We start from the raw sequence: 24,838 nt of genomic DNA, 5'->3' as shown, positions 1-24,838 counted from the left end.
GTGAAACTGGCACAAAACTAACAAAGTTGTATTAACGCAATCAACCGCATTAATCAACATACTCCGAATATTAATTTGTGTATATCCAGTAAACGAAAAACGTATTTAAATCATGAACAAACCCAATTTCGAAGCATTTCAATGGTTGGCCCTTATTGTAATGCTCAATTTCTTCAACGCCACATCAGGCTCAACAAAATCAATTCAGTTCTTCGCGGTGAATTTGTTAACATGTTAACAATAGCCAACGAGTGATCGCGTTTTTCGGTTCCGCAAGTATGAGTATGAGCGCCTCGCTTGCAACCTGAGTACAAAGCGGGAAACGATACTCCATATTCAACGACGTGAAATTATTCAAACCATGATCGTATTATAAGACGAAACGCAATTTGGTCATTTCGTGTTTTTGATACGAGCAAGAAGAAAATAATTGAGACTTTGAAGCCTTTTGCTGATTAGTTATTGAAATGGATTGTATGTTCTCCATGGCCACTTGACACCTCCTCTGTATGCCTTCTATGACATTCATTATTCAATACTTCTTGGGGTTTATTGGCCCATATGAGCGAAATAATATCTCAAAGCTGTGGAAGAGTATTAGGACAGGGTTGATAGTTCAATTGTGGGCATGTGGGCATGTGGACATAATCAGGCCCGTCACTTTTAAATGAATTAAATTTAGACTGTTCTTTGGTCCAGTGAACGAGATCCTGAGCAAATCTAAATCCAGCCTTCATATTTTTAGTAGAAACATGGGTTTTTCTTGTAAGTCTGAAGTCAAACGAACACCCATCCACTAACCATTTTCTCAATCCTTGAAATAGTTTCAGTAAATTCCAGTTCATACAGATTGACTTTAATTTCAGTTGACGATAAGATTGGATTATTTTTTAACGTTCGAATAATCAACTTATCGATTTTCTTTCAAGTTTCTCGAGCTCAGACCGATTTTTTCGTAGCTATCATTTGAGTAGTTTCTTAAAAATTTTTAATAATAGGCTAAACGATTGACTTATTTAGCTGTAAATTCTTAGTCATCATTTCTTGTTTCCCTCGGTCTTGCTAACACTGAATTATAATTTTTCTTACAGCGTATCATATCTATTATTAAACAATTATAATAAGCAAAAGACTGGTAATAAATAATCGACTAAAATTCACTATTATTATAATTTTATGTCTAGAAAAATAAAAATAAATCCATTATAAATACACGTATCCAATTCAAGTTGCTTTAATTATGTTTATGGAGAACGGAAAAAAGCCTGATCAACTATTTTTTAAATTTATTTTAAACAAAATGTCATTATCGGATTTGTATATATATTTTTTGAAACTCTAGATGTAATTACAAATATAATGACCAGGCCATGATCTAGACCAATAGTTTTTGAGTTATTAATTTTGTCCAAAAATTTTGACAGATTAATGACGTCGTTAGGATGCTTAATTTTTGGTATTCACATCATACATGCAGTACGGAAAATGCTCCACCCTACTGGATTTTGTAAGAGATACATGCATGACAAAGAGACTAAAATATTGCCCGGTAGTAGGGGTCCCTACACTTAAAGACAATGCGCCGTGGTAATGTAATCTTTGCGAATGCATTTGGTAACTCTTCATATGGATAGAGATGCAGTTCGAGTTCTTAGAATGCTTCGTTTAAATAGCGTAACTTTGTATAAATGTCAGTCTCTAATAAGAAATATTTTTGAGAGTATATCAAAAACAAAAATAAGTATTCTAGAAATAAACTCCATAGGCAGTGGAACAATACCTCAATCTGTGATAAAAGTTCTCACTCACGTTTGCTAGAGTTCAGGAGTTATATTCCCCAATAAATTAATTCAACGGCCCATTTTCAACATCTCCGCAAATTGACGGCGAATACGATATCTAGAACTAGCAGTAAGGTGCCACGTTACAATTTCGAGTCACTATTAGTGCTCCCACATTTCACACGGGATATTCATTATTTACCTTTAACCAAGCAATTGGGTTTAAAGTGTCCAATCATCTGATAATATTATATAATTTTCTGATGAAACATTTTTTGTCATGTTCGATTTTGTTTGAATTGCCTACAAAATGTAAAGTCTTTTTTTCTCATTAATAAAGTTTAATTAGTTTGCCACGGAATACTTCTATATACTATATACATTTATAAGTTTTAAATTAAAAGTAATAAAAAGAAAAATATTCGATAAGAAAGGATGTTTTGATAATAATTTGGTGTTTAATTTATTAGCGATATTTTTAACTAAATCAATAAAGAATATATAATTGAAATATCACATTTATTTTATACTTTGGAATAGTATACGTTTCACGCTCGGTAGTACGACCGTAAAATAACAGAATTATAGAGTGAATAATTTCGCGCAAAGTTTCCGGTTTGATACTCAATAAATTTAATTGCGCATGAAAGCGAGGCGAAAGCGAAACTTTCAGAAGTTCGCCGCACGTCTCTGCAGCGATTCGATTATTGTTAACCTATTAACAGGATGATATTGCTGATATTGGGACAGTATCGGCCGATTTTCAGATTACAATGGGTGCAATTTTTTGTACCGCCCAAAATTATGTTTGTAGGCGACCTTTTGTGATAGGTTTCCTGAAACAGGATTTGCACAAATTAATATGCGGGGAATGCTGAACATTACTGATGCATAAAATTCATTTCGGATTCTGCTTCGGTTTATTAAATATTTTTCTGTAAAATATCTGTTTCATTTTCTTAGAAGTAATGTTTAAATTACTAGCCACCAACTTCAGCAAAATTATTATTATATTATCAAGGGGATCAGTTTCTCCCAGAAACGCATACTTATAAATATTAAACATACACTGCATGCAAAAAATAAACGCAACACTTAAAAATAATTGATTTAATGCATTTTTTTTTTTAATAATATTTAATTAAAAAAATTCAACATTAGGGCATTCATTATCTATATTTTCTTGAGGTATTTCATCCCAGATGAACTGAATCTGACATTTTACTACTATACTATTAAGTATCAGTGGAGGGTGCTGTAGATTCCTTAGAAGTTGCTCCATCATATTCCACACATGATCGATTAGGGATGAGGTCTGAAGACCTGGGTGGCCAAAGTAGTAAATTCACATGGGAGGCTTCTAGTAAGTTTAATGTATTCCTGGCAATATGTCGACAGGCATTATCTTGCTGAAAAATTAGTCCAAGGTACCTTCTTATGTAGAGACGTCATATTCCCACTAATGAAAACTGAAAGTTACCTGCCACCATAAGCAGCAGCACTCCATACTATTAAACCTATAATATTGAGAACATGACTCGCCACAGCAAAGCGAGGATCATGTCTTTCTCCACGACGTCGTCTTACTAACGCATCATAGTTTAGTCAAAAACCGAGATACCCGGCAATAATCTCGTATAAACTTATATTTTGACATCCCAAAATTTGTCTCTTGTTTTAAATATTTTTTCATACGTCGAACTGTTGTCGAGATAGAAGGCAGAGAGCACGCGGCTACAGTATCATTTGAGGTCAACTGGTAGCCCAGATCGAAAATACTTATAGTATAAAGTTTATAAATTATTGCAAAATATATAATTAGCATATTTATCTATTTTTAATTTCCATTTCCTTATATATAGTATTTGTAGCATAGCATAGACCCATTTACACAAAACACTTTCTTTTATACTTCGACCACGAGATACTTCTCCTTCCGTTTTTATTGATTCCATAAGACTTTGTTCAATTACCATATCTGTCCATGTACCAGAATTGAATGTTTCTGTTCGTTTCACGGTGAAAAATCCATTTCAGAAGTTCTCAAAAGTTTGTGCATCCACAGTTTCTTCCAACTTTAGCATATCTTGAACATGTGCTGATTTTGCGTATAAGAAGTGACCACTGGTGTGAAAATACAGCAACATTTTGCGCACTGCATCAAGATGTTCTTTAAAAAGCCCATGTCTTTGAACGCGAACAAAATCAAGTGCTATTGAAACCATTTCGAAATATCGCACCCATAACTGTGCTGCTGAACCTCGAGCTTTTAATTCATCCAGTTTGTTCAGAAATGTCGCAGGAAAAAGGGTTAAGCTACCTACACACCCTTCTATGTTTTCGTAGGAAACATCTCGAGAAGTTATTTGCTGTATTAACTGATCTAAAGTACTATCTTCAATCTTCATATCTTCAAAAATTATCATTGATAATGCTTCTCGAGTAAGCGTGACCACTGAACAATTTGTTAACAGAATTCTTTGCATATATTTCACCAAGAGCTTCCTTGAGTCCACTTCCGTTCATTATATACCCTATGCTTCCAAGAAAAGACATCAGCATATAAAATCCTCCTAATTTTACAACTATTGTACATAATGGTGAGTTGACATCTAATGCAGCTACCATTACTCGTGCTTGATCAACAGTAATCACACACGTTTTTGTCTATGACTTATATCGAAAGTGCAATGTAAAATTGTGTAAATAGTGTCTACGTGACTGGCAGGACCATCGATAAAAAGAAGAAGCATAACTTGAGATGTTGAAAAGTTCTTGTTATTTTTAGTGAGCTGTTCAAGATAACCATTCCACCCTGGCAACGATGAAACATCCACTTTTAATACAGGTGCGACTGATTTTTCATAAACTTGAAGAGATACTTGTGATATGGCTGCCAACACTTTCGCACTTGGTTTGGTTGTGCATTTTTGTATCTGTTCATCGTAGAGAACAACATTTTTTGGAGTTACTATCTTTAATAATCCCCATAGCATAAAGAGTATTGTCACTATCAAGTGTGTAGACATTTACATCGGCATTGTACAAGTGCACCAGACTCTGATGATAATAATAAAAAATGATAATTATATATTTTTAGCAATAATTTATAAACTTATAGTTTATAGGAGTTTATAGCTGGGTATCTTGATTTCTCCCTATAAAGTGGGCTATGACCATCGTGCATGCTAAGCAAAAGCGTGATTCATCACTAAGCACAATGTGATTCCATTCCTTATACCACTGTTGACGTTTCATACATAAAAGAGAGATAAATCGGTAGGTCAAAAGACCTTAAACAGAGATAAAGAGATCGAATACCAATTGGCCTACCTTCATGGGCAAAAAATTCATCAGCAATTACCCGCATTCAACTAATCCTGTCTCTTAGCGTGAATAATCTAAGACGACGGTCTTGTGACTCTGTGGCAGCTCTGGGTCTTCCGGAACCTCTTGGTCTACCTCTTCTGCCCTCTTCACTCCATGACTGCCAACATCGCATCGCAGTACTCACATTTCTATACAAACGCCAGCGCTATTTCTCGAAACAAAATTCCTGTTTTAGGCAGGTCCACTATTCTACTTCTATCAAACTCGCTTAATTGGATAATAAATAATTAATTAATATAATAATGTATATTAATAAAACAATTTGTGACAAAAACTAAGTGCACCCCTGTCTGAAATAACTTAAAGATATAGAGAAACTTTCCCCATAAAATCAATAAAGCCCACAGGTAATGAGTTTACTAATGTTGGAAATAATAAACTTTAACAAAGGAATAGAAGCGTCGCGACGCACATTTACGTCACACTAAATTAAATATTTTTGTGAACTTCTTATCTACGTTTATAATTCTAATAACCGCAATTTTATTTCGTTTTGGTTTCTATTGATAATCCGGTTAGGGAAATGATATCCGGTGAGGTTAGTAAATTATTAAACAGCACAATATCCGACACCGGGTGAATTTTAATCATACTGAAGACAATATGGCACAAAATTGCTTTACGATTGCTTTAATCTCCCGCGGTCTGATATCGCCGGTTATTCATTGGACTCGGGACGCGACAGATAATGGATTGCAAATCAACCGGGATATTCATGACGACGTTGTGATAGTAGTATAATTGAGTTTTACAATTAGCATTAATCTGTTTTTTGATGAAAGACTTTTCAATACACTATGTGCCGTCCTCTTTCTCCAAACCACGTAAATTATTTACCATATTTAAATTTTAAATATATGATTAATGTATTGCAAAGTTCCCGTAATTGTTATTTAATTAATGTACACAGGTCAACTGTGATAAATATATATTTTATATAATATATAATAAATTTTAATCCCATAGTGACAAACGAAACTAACAACATAAACAGTCATAAAACCTATAAAACCAGCCACACTCGAATCTCGAAATCGTTTTATCCGTATTCTTCGAAAAATTTCACGAGCAATTTACCGAAATCGAGTGGTCAATCCTGCGGGCCGAAGCATAGATTCAAGAAGAAACTAAAAATGAAGTCTTGTTAGCAGAACGAATCAGAGAGACGACAGTATATCATTGTTTCCTGATTACCCTTCAAGATCGACGCTGATTGATACATCGGGGATTTTTCTATTCAATTACGTAGTCCTATTGATTCTCTGCCAGGTTCACTTTTATAAACGAGATGATACATATTATATATACATCCGTTGTATATTAACAATAATAGCACCTTTTAAAATTGTACCATTAAAATTTGGTTATTATTACACTAAGTGCGGTGTGGTCCATTTAATATACGATTTTAATTAATAATACCTAATTAATGTTTTTCAGATATTTTAAAGTTGGTACTTATCATTGTGACATTGTGGACCAGCAGTTCTTTTTTAAATAACTTCTTTTGCTTTGTAGAATTGTGGCTTGTCTTGTCTTTATTCCGTGAAACTTAACAACGTAATAAAGGCATTCCAGACAATTTGCACTTATTTTCTCGGGTGTCTTGCTGTATAATCGATTGCTGCAATTTATTCAATATACGAGGGTGGTCTGAAAAGTTTCCGACCTCAACCCAAAAAAGGCGGTACTGTTTTTGAAAGACAATACGCCTACGCAAATCAAAGATGAGTTGGACTCTGTGTATGGGGACTCTGCATCATTATATACCACAGTGAAATTTTGGACAGCTGAATTTAAACGTGTCCGTAAGTGACTGGGAGACGATGAACTATCGCGTTCATAAGTGGTCTGCCACTTTCCGAAGCGCTTGACCTCGACCGTCACATTCTGTTACAGTCTATTATTTCGGTCCGCGTAAAAATTAAAAACTGAATCTGAATAAGTTTTGACATGGTAAAAGGGGTATCGATTTTACAAAACAACATGCTACACTATAAACAGGGTTGTAAGGATTGGATCACGGCAAATTATGAACTAATTTTGTAAACATTAGTTATTCAGAAAATATTTGTTGTGTTTTGTTGAAATTGTAATGATAACTACAATATTTTAAACGATTATTTAAATAACAAATATTAAATTAATCTTAATTAATATTATTTTGATTTTTTACTAAATAAATATTTTTAAAAATGATTTAAAATAGTATTTGAGCTAATGTGATATATTTTAAAAATATTTAAAAGATTACATACAAGAAATAAAAATTAACTATTTTCATAACAAAACCAAGTATTTACGATATATAAAATAGTGCATATTAAAACATTTCAAATGTTATGAAATAATACACACAGTTATTTTTTAAAAACTTTATTTTATGGACAATTTTGTTCTTAATTTTTTTATGTAGATTAAAATTAAAAGAATAAAATAACAATAGTTATTAATAATATAACATACATTAACAGAATTTGGATACATGAATTCAAAAATGACACTTTGGTTTGTTCAAAAAGATCCTCACTCTTGTTTTTCGTTTATTTGAACATTATTTGTTATTGTATCTTATCCATGATCCATGATTTGTAATCTGTTTCTATAAATGGTATTCTTTAAATGTCCAAACAAAATGTAGTCCAAAGGAGTTGAGGGGATCTCGGTGGCCAAATTTATCTACCAGTGGCTCATCAGAGTGTTCTTCAAGAAAACGTTTATTTAAATTGTTTGAGATTCTGTACGTAATATTATACAAATATATAGATATTTGAAAAAAAAAAAATAAATAAATGGAATTACTAAATTATATACTACTTAATTTTTATTATAATTATAATATTTATGTGTATATGTGCATTTTGTATTCGGAACGTTACTGCTGTATATATTAGACGCGAAGTAAACAAGTGTTTCTTCTTGTCTTTTTTATATCGCATTATTAAAATTGAATATGAGAAACTAACTACGAATCTACAACATTGTTGTTGATACATAATTTGAAATTAATATATGATATATAATTCACAAAATTCATGTCGCGTTTCGATTCGAAAACCAATACGTAGTTAAACTAAAACGAGCACTCGTTCCTAAATCTAAACTATCTCAGACCCCAGAAAGTCGGTTTGCAGAACGGCCATAATGTTTCCCAGTTCACAATTCATTTTATAATCACAAAATTGTATTTATTTTATTGTATGGAACATTCATTTGCAATATAAATTTTTAAAATTAAAATACTTGATAACAAATGTTATATTATAATGAAAAACCTAAAACATTAAATTATATATAGAGATTCTCTTCCTTCGCTACATATAAAATTCACTAAACTCGAGATCTTTTTAAAAATATCATGCAGTTTATCCCTGAACTATATGTAGAGGCTCTCTTCCTCCGCTACATATACAGTTCCTTAAAAAATAAATAATAAAAATAAAATTGTTGTACCAAACCGAAAAACAAAAAAAAAACGCACCCAAACTTTCAACAAAGATATACAACACTGGGGACATAAACATATTCTCCCAATTTTAGTTCTTACCGAAATATTTAGCTCTCTAGCTATTTCAGAAATATTCTTTCCTTGTTGATTTAAAAAGACGATTTTAAGGCGTTTTTCCTCGTTTAAATTCATGTTCGCTGTACAAAGGTTCGCATTCAATTGACAACACATTTAGGAATCGCATCTTACGATGTGGTGGGGAGTCGGCACTGCCGAGACGGTAGTGCACGGTAATACAGAATGTGACCGTTTACGGCCTGACGTCAGGAAAGTGGCAGACCACTTATGAACGCGATAGAACGTTCGGGACATCCAAAAAACTGCAACTACAATAACATTGCTAAAGTTCACCAAATAGTGTTAAACGAGCGTCGAATTAAAGTGAGAGAAATAACAGAGGTAATGAAAATGTCCAAAAAACGTGTTTGTCACATATTACATCAAGATTTGCTCACGTTAGACCAAAAACGTGTTCGAATGAATATTTCCAACACTCTGTTGGCGCAGTTTAAGCGCAATAAATACGAGTTTTGGCGCCGATTAATTACTGCAGATGAAACTTGGATACATCATTATACACCCGAAACAAAAATACAGTCAAAACAGTGGACTGCAAAGGGGGAACCGGCTCCAAAAAAGCAAAAACTGTTTTTTCGGCTGGGAAAGTAATGACGACTGTTTTTTTGGGATAGACATGAAGTTATTTTAATTGATTATCTTCAAAAACGAAAAACCATTACAGGAGCATACTACACATTATTACTTGACAAGCTGAAGGCAGAAATTGCCGAAAAAAGGCCACATTACAGTTTGGACTGCTTGACCATCCGCCTTACTCACCAGATCTACCCCCAAGCGACTTCTTTTTGTTCCCTCATCTAAAAACTGCGCTCGGGGGACAGAGATTTTCGTCAAATGAGGAAATTAATTGGAAGGAAAATAATTGTGAACAATTATTTTGCAGAGAAAAACGCCGAGTACTATTTGGAGGGGCTAGGGAGATGGGACCATCGCTGGGAGAAGTGAGTGGAGTTACAAGACTATGTAGAAATAAAATAAAAAATTTAAGAAAAAAATTGTTGTATCATTGTTAGGTCGGAAACTTTTCGGACCACCCTCGTACTTCTACCAATAAACCATAGGCGCCAAGGTAGTGAGTGGTGTATGGAACGTCAACAGTGGGATAAGGAATGGAATCACATCATCATATTCATATTCAAAACACTATAGGTTTAATGGTATGTGTATTGCTCATCGTAGCAGGTTCCTTGCAGATTTCATTAGTGGAAATATGACGTCCCAACGATATGTGGATACATTAAACTTCCTAGAAGCATCCCATGTGAATTTACTGTCTTGGCCACCCAGATCTTCATACCTTTCCTCAATCGAATGTGGGATAGGTGGGGCGATGCTTAAGAAATTTACAGCGCCCTTCACAGACTCTTAATGATCTAAGACGTCAGATTCGGTTCGTGTGGGATGAGATACCACAAAAAAAGTCGATAATCTCATTAGATCAACGGCGCATCAATGAATGTCTTGATCAAAGAGAGGATCCGACCCATTATTAGCTTCTCACAATTTATGGTTTAAGATTTTGGTTTAATTTTTTAATCAACTATTATTGTGTAATAAATTCTAAAAAAAATTGGTATGAATCAATTATATATATATATATATATATATATATATATATGTGTTGCGTTTTTTTGCACGCAGAATATGACCAACTACAAGATTCAAGTGCAAGTTTCATTAACGAATACCGGATTGAAATTAATACACCGTTGAAATTTTAAAATGATTTGTGGCGATACAAAGTACCCTTAAAAACTTTCGGAAAGCCACATAAAACATGTCGTGGAAAGTTAAAGGATGCATCGATTTAGCTATTATAAAGATATTTCCAACTGTGGATGAAATTGACAAGTTCGTAAAACTAATCACAGTTTACGATCCATCAAATCACATTTGAAATTCAAGCAATCATTATAATTGTACATAAAAGTACAAACTCGTGTGTGCCATATAAACTGCTTAAGCTCATGAAAATTCAATAAGCGAATGCAACAAGACCATTATCGGTACTTACTGTACGTAATGTTGATTTTGGACACGCAAGGCCAATGATACTAAAAGTGAAAAATAATCTTGAACCATTTGTTATACACGAATTGTTCAAACACGAAAACTCGTGGAAAAGTTAAGTAGATTTTGTTAAGATAACACGGAACGTCAATGACTGAAAGAAACTTATGTTACTACCAGAAATTCGGCCACCGACAAGAAAAATAAACATTTAGACGACGTATGGCAGTCGAGTGTTCATCGACTGTTTAGTTCAATTGGTCTCAATAGTTTGTTTGACGACATAATCGATATTACAATGATAAAAATATGTTTACACAAATTGAGAGTTGATGAAATTAATTTTTTGTGCACATGAAGTGATTAGTTTTTCTTATTGTGTACCTGCCGTGTTGGTCTTGTCGTCGTGCTTGACGCCGACGCGGGAGCTCCCCTTGGACTTCCAGCAGCAGAGGCCGGACAGATTGCACGGCATGTCATCGGATTCGCGCGTTCGTAGTAGCCACGTGTAAGCGTCGCGGCGGCGTCGTTGCAGCCACACCGTACCCCGTTCGTTCAGAAACTGAGGAAACGCAACTAAGCGTCCGTTTTATATATCCGACTTGTGTTTGTGTTGTGTTCGATGGTGGGAGAAGCGGCGGGTGGGTTTTCCTCCATGGGGGTGTAATTAATTTGGTGGGTTTAGGTGGTCTACCAAATCAGCATGTCGTGACGATAAATTAAATGACACTAATTAATTAATAACTAAGAAAATCATTATATGTATCATTTTTTTTCAGTCAGGTCATCATCAAAACATTATCAAAATTATATATATGTACACTATCGCTCATATGTAATTTAAAAAACAAATTAAAAAACATAATCATTTTATTAAAAGAACAATTCTTTTTAATTTAAATTAATTTTATAATTAATGAGTACCTAAAGATTTCGTACTTCAATCTATATACGGATATCTTTATTTTCATAGTTTTTATACAACATTTTATTTCGGACTGGGTTCAAAAGTAAAGCAACCAAACCCTATATTCAATAAAATTGATTTTATAATTTACTTCTGTGTTCGACATCGTTCCTTAAAGCTAAAAATGCCTAGAAGTGACCATTTATCAATACAAATTAAACAACAAATTGTAGAAAAGTTCCGAAAGGGTGAAAAGCAGAGTAAAATTGCAGTAGATTTTTAAATAATTTAAACAAATAGATCATTTCGAACACGATTTCCAATTTTAACAGAAAGAATACACTGGAAAGAGTTCCGAAAATTAGTAGAAAATGCAAAACTAACATAGCTGTGGACAAGAAAACAAAAAACCTTGTTGTTCGCACACTTTTATCAGCGCATCCCGCATTAATCAAAAAATAAACGAACTCAGTGTGTTGGTGAGTACCATAAAACGAAGATTAAAAGGAGCTGATCCCTATGGTAGAAAACCAGCAAAGAAGCTCTTCAACTAGACAGATGGGCAATGGAAAACAATTTTGTTTTCCGATGAAAGTCGACTCCAATTATTCAAATCTGATGGCATTTCATAAGTACAATTAATGAAAGGTATAATCCCAAGTACACTAGACGCACTGTGAAGCATGGTGAAGGAGGCGTTATGGTTTGGGGATGTTTTTCTGGGTTTGGCATGTACCCACTGGTTAAGTTACACAGGATAATGGATCGTTTTGTTTATCGTGACATTCTGTAGAATCATATGCTTCCATTTGCCGAAGGTAACATGAGTTTGAGGTGAACCTTCCAGCACGACAACGAGTCTTAATTAATTAAAGAATGGTTCGCTACTCAAGGAGTACGTGCAATGCCTTGGACAGCACAAAACGCAGACCTCAATCCAATGGAAAACCTGCTCTACATATGAGCGATAGTGTATATGCATTAAGTAATAATCAACTAACTGCGTATAATTATTTTGAAAGTATATTTAAACGAAATATAATATTAATATACTAAATTGGACTGACAGACTGTTAATCAATATAATTAAATAACAAGCACGTAAAGTAGCCATATTAAGCATAAAAAATGTTATATTACTCATTGTTATTAAAAGGACACAAACCATATAAATCTATATGTAAACATTAAATACGTTTCATTACAAAATTAATCATAATGATGAATCTCTAAACTGATATTTAGATATAAAAATATCAATAGTAATCTACGGACAAACAAATTAAGCAATTAATTTTAAGCAATAAATATGTAAGTATATTTTACAAAACGACGGGATCGTTATAGTTTTAATTCCCTCATTTGCAATTTTATATTTCAATAAAATTATTCCAGCATTAGTTTACTTTTAATTTTCCCAATCGAAACAATTTGTTTATAGCAAAATTTAAAATTCAAAATCATTTAAATCAGATTCGAACATAAACATTTAATTTCAGTCAGATTACGTTACGCTGTATTTTCATTCGAAATCCATTTATTTCTACCGTAGTTTTACAAATAAAAAATAAAAACAAAATGAAATTTAATACGCGTAATCTTGGTATTTTACAGTAACATCCTTTTCGTGCTACAAATATTAATAGTTTTTATATTGTCTATGTGTTGCAGTTAATTATTGGGTCGTTCGATAATTAATGTTGTTTTTTCTCAAAGACGACGTGAACTGCATATTTCATGTAGTAGTTGCGTGGCTTACATTATTATACACTATTTTAAAGAATAGACTTTATAGTATCATCAAAAACTGAGCATTACTAGTAAAACACAAGTTAAAATGTTAAAAATTAAGTTGAAAATGGACAATCAAAAAGAGCATTATCGACATATTTTGTTTTACTTCCAAAAGGGTAAAAATACAGTGTCTGCGTTGGTTTGCTCACTTTCGTTCTGGAAATTTTAATGTGCAAGGTACACCACATACTGGTCGTCCAAACACTACTGATGATGACAAAATAAAGGTGTTAATGAAAACTAACCGATGTATGACAACTCGAAATACTTGCACATATGTTACAACCAATTGAAGGAAATTCATTTCGCCATACGCATTAACATATGCGACTCTTTGCTGAATCGTAAACAAAACGACCCATTTCTAAAAAAAAATCAAAACAGGTGATGAAAAATTGATTGTTTACGACAACGTAACCCGTAGCCCGCACAATCGACATCCAAGACCAACATTCACCAAAAGACGATTATGCTTCCTGTGTGGTGAAATTGCAAGGGTATACTCTACTTTGAACTGCTTCCAAGAAGCAAACTATTGATTCGAAAAAAACACTCTGAACTGATCAATCGCAAAGGCGTAATGTTCCATCATGATAACGTCAGATAACCCGTCAAAAATTAACATAGCTCCATTTGGAAATTGATGCTACATCCACCCCATAGCCCCGGCATAACACCATCAGATTACCATTTGTTTTGCTCTCTTCAAAACCATTTGAACGGTAAAATTTTCGATTCCGATCAGGCTGTTAAAAATAAGTTGGACCTGTTTATCGCTTCTAAAAACCAAGGCTTCTTTGAACGTGGAATTTTTCAACTTACCGAAAGATGGCTAAAGAACATCCAACAAAATTGTCAATACATAATTGATTAATGTTTGTTGTTAATATATCGCTCATATGTAGAGCAACAAATTAAAAAACATAATCATTTTATTAAAAGAACAATTTATATACGAATTTACGTAGTTTTTATACAACATTTTATTTCGGTAAGGGTTCATAAATAAAGCAACCAAACCCTATATCCAATACAATTGATTTTATAATTTATTTCTGTGTCCGACATCGTTCCTTAGAGCTAAAAATGGCTAGAAGTGATCATTTATAAATACAAATTAAACAACAAATTGTAGAAAATTTCGAGAATGGTGAAAGGCAGAGTAAAATTGCAGTAGATTTAAATTTAAATAAATCAATCATTTCGAAGGCGATTTTTAATTTTAACAGACGGAATACACTGGAAGGAGTTCCTAAAATTAGTAGAAAACCCCTAAAGACTAACAGAACTTCGAATTGGAAAACAAAAATACTTGTTGTTCGCGACACTTTCATTAGCCCATTTCGCATAAATCAAAAAATAAACGAACTCAGTGTGTTGATGAATACCATAAAACGAACTAGAGCAGCGAAACTACTTTTTATAACAGAACATGTGAACTGGACAGATGGGCAATGGAAAACAATATTGTTTTCCGATTAAAGTCGGCTCCAATTATTCAAATCTGATGATATTTCATCGGTGAGAGGACCAATTAATGAAAGGTATAATTCTAAGTACACTAGACCCACTGTCACAAGCATGGTGGAGGAGGTGTTACGGTTAAGTTAGACGGGATAATTCATCGTTTCGTTTATAGTGACATTCTGTAGAATCATATGGTTCCATTTGGTGAAGGTAACATGAGTTTAAAGTGAACCTTCCAGCACAATAACGATCTGAAACGCACGTGTAAGTTAGTTAAAAAGTGGTTCGCTTCTCAAGGAGTACGTGTCATGCCTTGGCCAGCACAAAACCCAGACCTCAATCCAATGGAAAACCTTTGAGAAGAAATTGATGGGAAAATCCATACAAAAAGACTCTCACATATGAATGAACTCTACGAACAAGTTCAAAATCACTCGAAAGGAATTTCGGACGATTATATTGAAAAGCTACCAAAATCATTGAAGAAAAGGTGTTTAGAAGTAATTAGAAATAATGATTATGCTACTAAGATGATTGTTTTATTTTAAAGTTGCTCTACTTTTAACGCTTGAATATTAAACAACTATATTGCTGTATTGTTTTTATCAAACATACTGTATAACTGACAATAATATGGATATTTAAACGTACACTTTTATCAAGACAAATGAAAATTTCGAAAGTCGCTCTACATATGAACGATAGTGTCAGCGACAGATCTGCATTTACTGAGTGTGTGGGAGTGTGTGGAAAAACACTCGCAAAGTTTTTAATAAAAAATTATGCGAGTGTTCAAAAATAACAATTGTAAATAAATGTTTTCAAATGTATTGTTGTAACAGACTCCCATAATTAATTTTTGACAAATTAAGAATATTGCCGTGTTCACATTATGTATTTCGAATCGGACATTAATGTATATGGTTTTATATTTACAGTCCTACTTATAATATATTTATTCTAAAAGAAATTTATAATATGTTGGTAATTCAAATATTCATATCATACGATAGTATTATAGTTTTTTACCATATTGCATTCGTAATTAAAAGTTAAATTTATCATTCAAGTAAAGCAAATAAATTAAAAAATAAGAATATATTTAACAAAAACAAAACATTCTAAGCAATAAATGTCTAATTTAACAAAATATATTATATAATCATTCTGTAAACAACAAAAATAAAAAAGATACACTGGTATTGAAAAAAAAACAAAGGGAGAGCAAAAATGTACCGCAGATCTGTCGCCGACCGTACATACCTTCTTTCTGCCTGTCTCGAGTTATCGAATAAAATAAATTAATGTCGCAAATTAAAAGTAATGATGAAAGTAAAGAACATAATCCTCACGAAAAATTTACAGTGCACAATAGTATTTTACACTACAAGGGAAGGCTACGCCTCGGGCCAGATGGCGCGCAGGGCAGGAATCTCAAACTTTCTTCCCGTGTAGTGTATACTATTTTTCTTACTACCTCGGTCGAAAGTACGTATTTTGCTCCTCGGTTCCACGACAGAAAAGTACTATTTTCTGTCGTGGAACCGGGGAGCAAAATACGTATTTTCGACCGAGGTAGTAAGAAAAATTAATTACGTGGGTTAACACACTTTATCATAACAATCCATAAGAACAATTTGTTTTCTTGAAGTTGAGTTGAATTTATTAACTACATGTTTTGGTTATGGGGAGGTAATGTGTATTTATTGAAAGGCTTTTAGCGTTTACAATGACAAAGATTAATATATTTTATTGACATTAAAATCGTTGAAGGATTTTCAGCGATTTGAATATAATTTCCGTTCAATTTAGTCGAAGTCTGTCCATTAAAAGTTCTTAAATTCCTACATAAAATTATAATGCTGATTATTACAATATTATTATACTACTATAAATTCTCGAGAATATCGGATTACGAAGAGTTACTCCATTATCTATTCCATCACGGTAATTACTAAGTAGGCGTAACATGTGCACATAATTTGCGACATTGTAACGTAAATGAAAAAGTGGTAAACACTTTTCTGAAGAATTTTCCACCGATAAATTTTATTTTGTTATTTCGCGCTCCGAAATTCATCGGTTCCAGACAGATGTCTATTAATTAAGTTTTCCCCGAACTTTATGTTTATTCTAACTAATAAATTAGTTGGAATTCCGTCCCAGTTTTATGGAGGTCATAAAATACGGTGCGAGGAGACAAACAAACTTTATCTCTTCAGAAGTTCAACTGCGAAAGTTTTATCGACGCGATATTATTCCCTTACACGAAAAAATATCACCGATTGCCGAGTATTATTTATTATTAATTTGACTCGGCGACAATCCATATTTGAATTAATGTAATATTTATTACGCCAGCAAGAAACTCTTTAGAGCCTCTCGAAAAATCTTACTAATTCATTTTCTTTCATAAAATTGTGGTGACATAAAAATATGTTCGCAGTAAAAAAGCCTTCGACTGCAATAAAATGTTTTATGTGAAGTTGATCCCTGAAGCCGGCATCCCATGGAGCGGAACTCGGCGAATCAAAGCTTTGGAAGTCGGCACGCCAAGTCGCGAGCCTACGAACATGGTAGCTTCCCCACGGCGTGTGGAAGAACGCGTTAATTGCTGAATTTCTCATTTATCCTTTGACTCGTGTCACATCTATCGACAATTGACGGGAAAGACGAGACGAGCCGAGCCGAGGCACCCAATTCCCACGACTCGTGGCTTGCCAAGTCGCGCATTAATAGTATTGTAAAATTCCCATTCTTTCATGGGAATAAATCTTCCTCTTTTATACTCTTTGTGTCTTATTTTGTTGTTCACTATCCCCCATAAGTTTTCAATGGAGTTTAGAACGGGAAATTGAAATGGCAAGTTCGTAACATTTTTTTTCCCTTAAAAACCACCGCTTCGGGTCATTACCTTTTAGAAAATAAAATTTTAGTGGCATATTTTTATCTGAATACGGTACCATGTTGTGCCTCAATATTTCTTTATACATAAAACGATCCATGATACCCTCTATTCCCCATACCATTACCGACCTGTCGCCGTATTTAACAGTGAGTATGCTAAATTTTTAGTCCAGTCATTATAGGGAGTTTACTTCGGAAATCGAAATACCCATCTATAAACTCGTGCAAACTTATATTTTGACATCCCAAAACTTGTCTCAAAAATCACAGATGGATAGGATGGTGGGAACTTAAAAAGTCAGAGGTCAAAAGTCACAAAAATGGATTTTTTACATATTTTTTTGTAAATATCTCGTTTCCTATGGATTTACCTAAAATTTGGTCTCTTCTTTATATATTCCTCTATCAAACTAACTCAGTTTAAAACCAATTTTTTATTTTTACTATTTTTAAAAAATTCGGAAAACTTAAAAAAATCTCATTTTTTTATACAACATCAGTTTAGAGTAAAAAATTTGTTTTTCAACATATTTTCACTACGATTAATTAATATATTATTTTTTATTTCAGATTACTAAGAGGGTTACAATCGTGGCGGACTTCGTCAGCCTATAGCTTTTTCAATTTTTAATTTGTTCACTTTTTTTTTAACGTATTCTTTAAATATTAATAAAAATCTTGTAAAATAATGCATAGTAAAAATATTGTTTGTATTTTTCTTATTGCACAGAATACCTCCTTAAGAGTCTGGAATTTTATACAAAACTTAATGATCCACTTAGTCTTAGTCACGGAGAATAAAATTCGACGGAATTGAGATTTATTGTCCGGAGAATTGTTCGAACTGAATAATAACAAACTATACCTTAACTTCTATACAGAAAATGAACAAACATTGATTATAACTAACTACAACATGAAACTTTATCGAAACCATTTTTTATGTAATAAGGCTGTTAGAGGGTAGCTCGTTACATGAACCAAAGGTAGGCAACGCAGATAAAGCGTAGAGAATGATCCGCAGTAATATTTGCAGTGCGAATTAATTCCAAAATCGATTTTTAATAAAATGTCCCAGAGTGAATGTGGAGGTGGTAGTTTTTATTATAAAGAAGGGTCATAGCCATAATACGTGACCGAAATCTGCAAAACCGTTCCAGGCATTTGCATAGTTAAGACGTTCCCTGCCTCAACTTATTACCGCATTTTCACTGCGGAAAGTTTGTCCTTAAAAAACTAATAAATACTCCAAAGTACAAATTAAACACGTTTAAACAGGGTAATCGGAGGGATTAAACAAATCCAATATTTGTAAATTAGCGCGTGCATTTTGAATTATATTTCCATCCTGATGAGAACTTATTTGACTGTAAGACACATGCGAGGTACGTTTACGAATAGTGCTTTTAGTTTAGAAATGATTATAACTTATTACAGTGTGTCACCATTAAAAATTTAATCTATCCCTTTGGAATGCTACATTTTGCAATATGGTGGTGATAAATCACCATCGGGATTCAAACACAAACAACACCTATCAATTTTACATACCCTTAAAAATGTAAAAATATGCTAACGGCGCCATTCATCATGTTCCCCTTTCCATTCCGTGGTATAAATAAATTTTAGTCGTGCCCGAGAGAGAATCATTCATAGAATATACGGGAAATCTTGGTATATCCCGATGAAAATTATTATGTGCCAAGGAAATAACGAACATCAGTTTAGGAGTTGTAAATTCACTCCAGTTATCCCACCTATGCACAAATCAAGATTTAAAAATTTCGCTCAAATAACTTCCCAGATATTATAATCAAACAAGGTTGTGAAAAGTGTTGATTAAAATAAACATCATCCAAAGTTTCATTTAATTTTTGTCTACATCTTGGTCCCAATCCCAATACTAAAACCTGTACACTGTCACAAAACACGTTTTATTGCACTACTCTAATTTACTTCCTATTGTTTTCTTTGTATCCGTCCCCGCATGCACAGACATACAATTCTGAGCAACTGTATTTTCAGCTGAAACGTCCAATCAAGTCGAAATTAAATCGACTTGTTGATACAAGGTTTTGCGGACCCATTTGTAAAACAGACAGTTTTTAGTCTATTTACGGTTTTCAGAATGAATCCAGAATGGCTGTTTTGTCGCCACAGAAATTCAATGTCTGTTTTGTTGGCAAGTTTCAGTTATGTGTATTATTTTGTTGTCCTCGTTTTATACTACCACCTATAATTTGGTTTCGAATTATGTTAAATTCTAGTAACGTATCTTTATTATGATTGTTTATAAATCGCAAGAAATAATCCATAAAAAGGGTAATGGAATAGCAGGAAAAACCGTCATAGGAGAAATTTCAGTTTAACGGACGAATTATGTTGAGCAGTACCTGTTCAATATAGTACAGTCATTTTTATCAAAATTACGTGAATATCTCGGAAATCGAGATACCCAGCTATAAACTCGTATAAACATATATTTTGACATCCAAAACTTGCACATTTTTTGTGAATATCTCGTTTCCTATGAATTTTACGCTACTTGTATTCATTATTCTCTACAATTTTTGTTTTAAACGTTTTTTCATATGTTGAACCGTTGTAGTAGTGTAGTAGTAGTTGTATAAATTACTGCTAAATATATAATTATCATTTCTTATTGTGGTAAATGTCCACACACTTTTATTTTTTAGTGTGGTAAATGTCCACACTCTTGAAGATAACAATACTCTTCATGTTATGCGGAAGATTAAGATAGTAACTCCAAAAAATGCTGTTCTCAACGATGAACAGATACAAAAATGCACAACCAAACCAAGTGCGATAGAGTTGGCAGCCATATCAAATGTATCTCTTCAAGTTTATGAAAAACCACTCGCATCTGGATACAGTAATGTTCAAGTCGAAAATTTACATGATTGAAACATTCACAGGAAAAAACATTAACGGAGTTGTTTTTTTGTGGTTGTTATAACTGGGTATCTCGATTTCCAAAGTGAACTCCCTATAATAACTGGTCTAATATTTGCAATTTTAAATTCAGCTAAAATTGCTTTTCACTGTAAGGTCCATTTTCAATTTTCAATTCCGATAACAATATACCTGCAACAGTGTTTAAACCTGCACACTCAATATAGCAAATAAATATGATAATTAATTCCATATATGCGTATTTAGTTAGAATAGTTGTAATTAACAGCCCTGTTAAAGTTAAATAGTCTAATTATAAATTTGGAACGTTTTGATCCGGTTTCGGAGCTAAATTGGTCAATAAAGTGCGGCAGAATCAAAACTGAAGGAAAAATCGCTTAATTCTCCAACGGGCTTTAAATATTAAAGCAAAACGTGCAAGTTTAATGCAATTATACTTTTAAATGATCAAATTAATTCGTTAATATTTAAATCTTGACATTGTTGTTGTCGTTCGTTTAATGAAATTAAATTTGCCCAGTATAATTTTTGTATGTTTTCAAAAAGCTAATATATATATAAATTATAAGTTGTATCTCTTGTGTGTTGAGTTAAACAAACTGTATTCAAATCGATAATCGAGAAAGTCATGCGAGAATTTGTGCCAGTTTATCATATTTACACCTTTAATTGCGACAAATATTTGTATTATCCAAGAAGCAGACTGAACACGTTATTATTTCTTATTATTCACAGTCACGAACACATTTCCCATTCAAATCTATTGACCCACTATTGTATATTGGAACAGACAAAATTCAGCATTTAAAAAGCGACCGACAGTCAATATTCATGACCCCTCGTGATTTATTTTCGATATGCTTTCGCCAACCCTCGTTAATCACACTGCTTTTAATTTTACGTGTGGATAATCAATTACCGACAATATTTTATGGGTCATCAGTCACATTTAACGCCAGTCAAATATCCTAGTATAATCATAGCTGTCTACCTTCCGTATATGTATGTACAGTATATATTGTATGGCTTTATTAGAGGGTTAAATTACAATGTAGCGAACTCAATGCGGGGGCGTAAAATCGGTTCATCTCATCGATATTACGTATGAAATTCAAATTTATCTCCGGCAATTAAATGAAAAACCTATTCAACCGAACGCTGAGTGTTATGGTACTTACGTAACGGGGTTTTGTCAGTATAAAAGCAGCAGCAAAAGATAACTACCATAAGGACTACACAGAGGAATTCCGGGAATTCAAAAAGAATTTTTCCGCTAGTTAAATTCATGTGGATATGTATGTATAGTATTTTTAAGGTTGAGAAACTACTCCTTTCTTTAATAACTTCGCTTATCAACGTTTGAAATGAAGTAACATGCACAAAAAGTGAAAAAACATGTTTTTGGTATTGGTAAAAATATATTTATTTTATATTTTTTACTTTTTATACTTTATACTTTATACTTTTATACTTTATACTTTATACTTTATACTTTTTATACTTTATACTTTATACTTTATACTTTACTTTATACTTTATACTTTATACTTTATACTTTATACTTTATACTTTATACTTTATACTTTATACTTTATACTTTATACTTTATACTTTATACTTTATACTTTATACTTTATACTTTATACTTTATACTTTATACTTTATACTTTATACTTTATACTTTATACTTTATACTTTATACTTTATACTTTATACTTTATACTTTATACTTTATACTTTATACTTTATACTTTATACTTTATACTTTATACTTTATACTTTATACTTTATACTTTATACTTTATACTTTATACTTTATACTTTACTTTACTTTATACTTTATACTTTATACTTTATACTTTACTTTATACTTTACTTTATACTTTATACTTTATACTTTATACTTTATACTTTATACTTTATACTTTATACTTTATACTTTATACTTTATACTTTATACTTTATACTTTATACTTTATACTTTATACTTTATACTTTATACTTTATACTTTATACTTTATACTTTATACTTTATACTTTATACTTTATACTTTATACTTTATACTTTATACTTTATACTTTATACTTTATACTTTATACTTTATACTTTATACTTTATACTTTATACTTTATACTTTATACTTTATACTTTATACTTTATACTTTATACTTTATACTTTATACTTTATACTTTATACTTTATACTTTATACTTTATACTTTATACTTTATACTTTATACTTTATACTTTATACTTTATACTTTATACTTTATACTTTATACTTTATACTTTATACTTTATACTTTACTTTATACTTACATACTTTTTATACTTTTTAAAATTTTTATACTTTTTATACTAGATTTTTGTGAGCTAAAAATTTTTAGAGGAAACGAAACAATATTTCTTCTTTTCTTCAGTTATTTTAATTCAAGACGAAGGATTTCGTATTCATTTATATTGAAACGGTACGATAAAATTACTATAAACAGCTAAAAATCTAGATGTATGAATAATAAAATAAAACAATAGACCAGGGCACAGCAATAACATTTTCCCTAATTAAACAAATAGCATAAATGATATTGTCACCTTCCAATACAAACACAACAATACAACAATACACAAAAAAAAACAAATGTTTACAATTCCAACAAACTGAAAAAAATGAGGCATTAACAAAACTGGTTTTTGTTTCAATTCCTTGCAGTTGAGGTATTGTTCTGGCATTGATTCGTGAACAAATGAATTGTCGTTGGACTGATGGGATGCTACCTGTCCCTGGGGGAAGGGGTGGAAAATCAATAGGGAAACAACATCAGTGTGGAATACAGTACACCTATATTATTCCAAGGAATTTGATGGAACCAAACTATGTAATCTCTGAAATGTGTCGAAAGATATTTTTAAATTAATAAAGAATGCACAAATGACGATGTAACAAACAAAAAGGATAACATTTTCTATACGTATATTCATAAATATATTATTGAATGCTTTTTGAATTTATTATAAATCAACAATAAAAGTGTCAATCACATACCAATAACATTAAAATGAAACTCAACGGCTCAATGGTCTAGGGGTATGATTCTCGCTTCGGGTGCGAGAGGTCCCGGGTTCAAATCCCGGTTGAGCCCTAATAACTTTTTTAATACATTTTTATAACAACAAATAATAAATAATACATTTACTTAATCAATAAATTAATTGCTATTTGTTTAAGTTATATTTATTTTTATCCCTATTAACGATCTTAACGATCATAAAATGTTCATGGCATATAAAATTATAATAAAAAAATAAATAAATAAAATAAAACATAAAACTGAGTAACAATTATATGTTACATGAAATTTATACATACAGTGTACAAATTTTATTTTAGTTTTCATTTGAAACACACATAACCTTTTGGCTCGTTAAAATGTTTAAATAAAATTAACAACACAATAAAAAAATACAAACAATACAATGGTTGTGTATAATTGGTTTGCAACGTAGGCAACCATCAGTGTCGTACAACAACCGTAAAACATTCGGAATCGGTTCCCACGATTAATTAAATAGCTTCATGTTAGAAAAAATTTTAATTGTGAACCAATCAAATTGAAAATGAGTCGATCGAAAATCAGAAATTCAGAATAGAATTTACCTGTTGCGGATCCGACGTTATTGGCGGTGCTGACGGCAGCGACGCCAGCGGCCAACTTGCCAACCTCGTGCAAAACAGGCGGCACCAAATTCGGAATTTTTGAGTTGCCCTGTAACAAACTGCCCAACGCACTCTTCGAATTGTTCTTCAGTTTGTTCACATCCATCGTTTTTTTTCGTTCAATGTTCCGTTCAATGTGCGACACCGTTATTGACACATGCGCGCGGTTATTACCATCAAGAACACCACCAATCGATCAGTTTTATGTTTGTTGTTTAATACAAATATTAGCACATACACTCGTTATTAAATTGTTTTGATTGTTGTTTGTTTATTTGGGGTTTTTACGTTAGGTTTACAACATTAACTGACTGGTGAAGGTCCCGTCTCGATCCGGTTTAGCT

At 32.3% G+C, this 24,838-nt stretch overlaps 1 protein-coding gene and 1 non-coding gene across 3 annotated transcripts in view; one reads left to right on the top strand and one right to left on the bottom strand.

Annotated features, from left to right (window-relative positions):
* Nucleotides 1–24,819, bottom strand: part of LOC109593955 (cytochrome b5 reductase 4) — a 37,937-nt gene extending 13,118 nt beyond the window's left edge. Inside the window, exon 1 of one of the 2 annotated variants that reach the window (XM_020009097.2) lies at nucleotides 24,435–24,819. In XM_020009097.2, the coding sequence (XP_019864656.1) occupies nucleotides 24,435–24,600 (166 nt within the window). In that variant the 5' untranslated portion in view covers nucleotides 24,601–24,819. Of the gene's footprint in view, nucleotides 1–11,154; nucleotides 11,330–24,434 lie in introns of those variants that run through there. The other variant, XM_020009105.2, reaches the window with a different exon arrangement.
* Nucleotides 23,848–23,919, top strand: Trnap-cgg (transfer RNA proline (anticodon CGG)). Its single transcript has one exon. It is a non-coding gene; the product is annotated as a tRNA-Pro (tRNA).
* Nucleotides 24,820–24,838: the final 19 nt, after the last annotated feature.

This window comes from Aethina tumida, chromosome 1 (genome assembly GCF_024364675.1).
Source record: "Aethina tumida isolate Nest 87 chromosome 1, icAetTumi1.1, whole genome shotgun sequence".
NCBI classification, from domain to species: Eukaryota; Metazoa; Arthropoda; class Insecta; order Coleoptera; family Nitidulidae; genus Aethina; species Aethina tumida.
Note: the sequence above shows the minus strand (reverse complement) of the source record. Positions and strands in the feature narration are given on the sequence as shown.